This window comes from Eimeria tenella, genomic scaffold (genome assembly GCF_000499545.2).
Source record: "Eimeria tenella Houghton genomic scaffold, Eth_scaff1524, whole genome shotgun sequence".
Classification (NCBI taxonomy): domain Eukaryota; phylum Apicomplexa; class Conoidasida; order Eucoccidiorida; family Eimeriidae; genus Eimeria; species Eimeria tenella.
The window spans coordinates 1-2,400 of record NW_013543990.1 but is presented as its reverse complement, the minus strand read 5'-3'; the positions used below and the strand labels follow the sequence as shown (position 1 = coordinate 2,400).

General features: G+C 48.4%; 1 protein-coding gene across 1 annotated transcript; it reads left to right on the top strand.

The window, feature by feature from the left end:
• Window positions 1–643: 643 nt before the first annotated feature.
• Window positions 644–1,614, top strand: ETH_00025100 (3'-5' exoribonuclease csl4, putative; the record flags this gene model as incomplete). Its single annotated transcript, XM_013379169.1, has 4 exons — window positions 644–714; window positions 908–992; window positions 1,211–1,356; window positions 1,587–1,614. The coding sequence occupies 4 exons, from the start codon at window positions 644–646 to the stop codon at window positions 1,612–1,614; spliced, it is 330 nt and encodes a 109-aa protein (XP_013234623.1).
• Window positions 1,615–2,400: the final 786 nt, after the last annotated feature.

Below are 2,400 nucleotides of genomic sequence, written 5' to 3'. Positions count from 1 at the left end.
GGGGGCCCCCATGTACTGGTAGATAGCGCTGGATTTGAAATTACTTTTTAAGTTTTATAAATTATTATTTTTTGTGTTTTTGTCCTTCCATATTGCTGTGGGAGATGAGATTTATTTGAATATCAAAATTAAATAAAATAAAAATAAAACAAAACAAAATAAAATAAAATAAAATTCCACCTTTGAAATATTTCGCTTTTCGAGTTTGCGGTGTACGTACACCTGAAACTGCGATGAACAAATGGGGATTTTTTGATTATTTGTTTTTTAATTTATTTATTTATTTTTTTTATGTATTTATTTAATTTATTTATTTATTTATTTATTTATTTTGGCACTCAGGGACTTCCCACAATCTGCATAACCCGCGCGGCGCAGAGCCGCGCGGCTGTGGCCCACGTGGGCTCTTTGGTCCTGGGGCAGGTGCCTAAACCCTAAACCCTAAACCCTAAACCCTAAACCCTAGGTCTTAGGTTTAAAGCAGTCAAGCCCTTCTCGGGGAGTCGCGGTGAGGCCAGGCGCCTCTGCTGCGCGGCGCTGGAGCAAAGAGCAAGGCCTTATATCTACGGTTTAGGGGTTAGGGTTTAGGGTTTAGGGTTTAGGGTTTAGGGTTTTGTGCCTGAAGGTAACTGCGGTAAACCGCATGCTGGCAGAAGTGGCTGTCTTGGCCGTCGACGGCCACGTTCTCCCCGAACCCTACAAGGGGGCCATCAGGTAAGGGTTTAGGGTTTAGGGTTTAGGGTTTAGGGTTTCAAATTAGGGTTTATCTTTGGATCTAGGGTTTTGTGGTTTAGGATTTGCACTTGCCGGCTGCTACTGGGGCTGCTGACAGCTTCTTAATTAGTACAAATGAGGCCTTAGGCTTGGGGACTAGGGTTTAGGGTTTAGGGTTTAGGGTTTGCTGCAGGGCCCAAGACGCGCGAGAGACAGTGACTGAGAACTTCGACATAGCCGAGTGTTTTCAGCCCTTAGACGTGGTGCGGGCGGAAGTGGTAAACGCTAAACCCTAAACCCTAAACCCTAAACCCTAGCCCGCAGCGCTAAACCCTAATTCCAAACCCTAAACCCTAAACTGGTGGTTGAGCGGAACCCCGAGGGTTTGGCGCTCGGCTTTGCGGGCGCGCCCCGTCCCAGGGTTTGCGCAGCCCCCACGGGGCCCCAGCGCCCGGGAATTAGGGTTTAGGGTTTAGGGTTTAGGGTTTGCGCGCAGCTTTCTGTGGACGGAAGGCAGTACTTGCTGGGAACTGCAGCAGAAGGGTTTGGGGTTTTGTGTGCTGACAGCAAAAGGGGGGGGGCACTGCAGCCAGTGTCTTCGAGTTTGATGCGCTGCAGCATTTCGGGGCAGCTCGAAAGAAGGTCCAAACCCTAAACCCTAAACCCTAAACCCTGAACCCTAAACCCAGCCCCGAGGCAGCCCGGGCGCGCCCTCCCGCGCCCAAAAACACCTTCACGTTAGATGCAGGGTTTAGGGTTTAGGATTTAGCTAGGGCCATCGGGGGTAGGGTTTAGGGTTTACGTATGCGCTTCAAGGGTTTAGGGTTTAGGGTTTAGGGCGTTGGAGCTGTGGGGCGCGTTGCTGTGTGCAGGAAGGTCGCCCGGCCCCCGGGGGTTTAGGGTTTAGGGTTTGGAGTCGAGGGTTTAGGGTTTGGGCCCAAAGCTGAGCAAAGTCGAACCTGGCCACACCGCCTTGTCTTGTTGCCCCTGAAGGGTTTAGGGTTTAGGATTTGGAGTCGAGGGTTTAGGGTTTAGGGTTTGTGGGCTTTTTTGGTGCTTGACAACGCTTCGCTAATGATTTCAAAAGTAACTTCTTCTTCCAACCCTCTGAGGGTTTAGGGTTTAGGGTCTAGCGCACAGCTACCCAAGTGTTCTTCCGGGGTTTAGGGTTTAGGCCTGAGGCTTTAGGGTTTGGGGTTGATTGTGGCGGCCCCACAAGCATAAGGCGAAGTAAAATGAGGGTTTAGGGTTTAGGGTTTTGGATTTGAGTCATTTCTCATTATTTTTTGACTCAGTTGCCGGGTGGCCACCCCTTTGGCTCAAATCGGGGAGAATTAGTTGCAATTTGATTCTTTTTTGATTAAATAATCAAATAATTGATTAACTAATTAAACAATTAATTTATTTATATATTTATTGTTTAATTTTAGCGAGAAAACCCTCAGGGTTTCTGCTGGCGCACCTCTGCGGCTCCTGCACGTCTCGGAGCCTGCGCGTCGCCAGAAGTCCGAATAAACTGCAAAAATGAATCAAAAAGAATTGTTTAAATGATTAAAATTAATTAATTTAATAAATTAAAACTTTATTTCACGCATTTTAGCGGCGATATGGGGGTTTTCGCATGCATTTTCCTCCCAGCCCCCGCTGTCCACCCAGTGTGGGCCCCCCGCGCGGACGGGGGCCCCC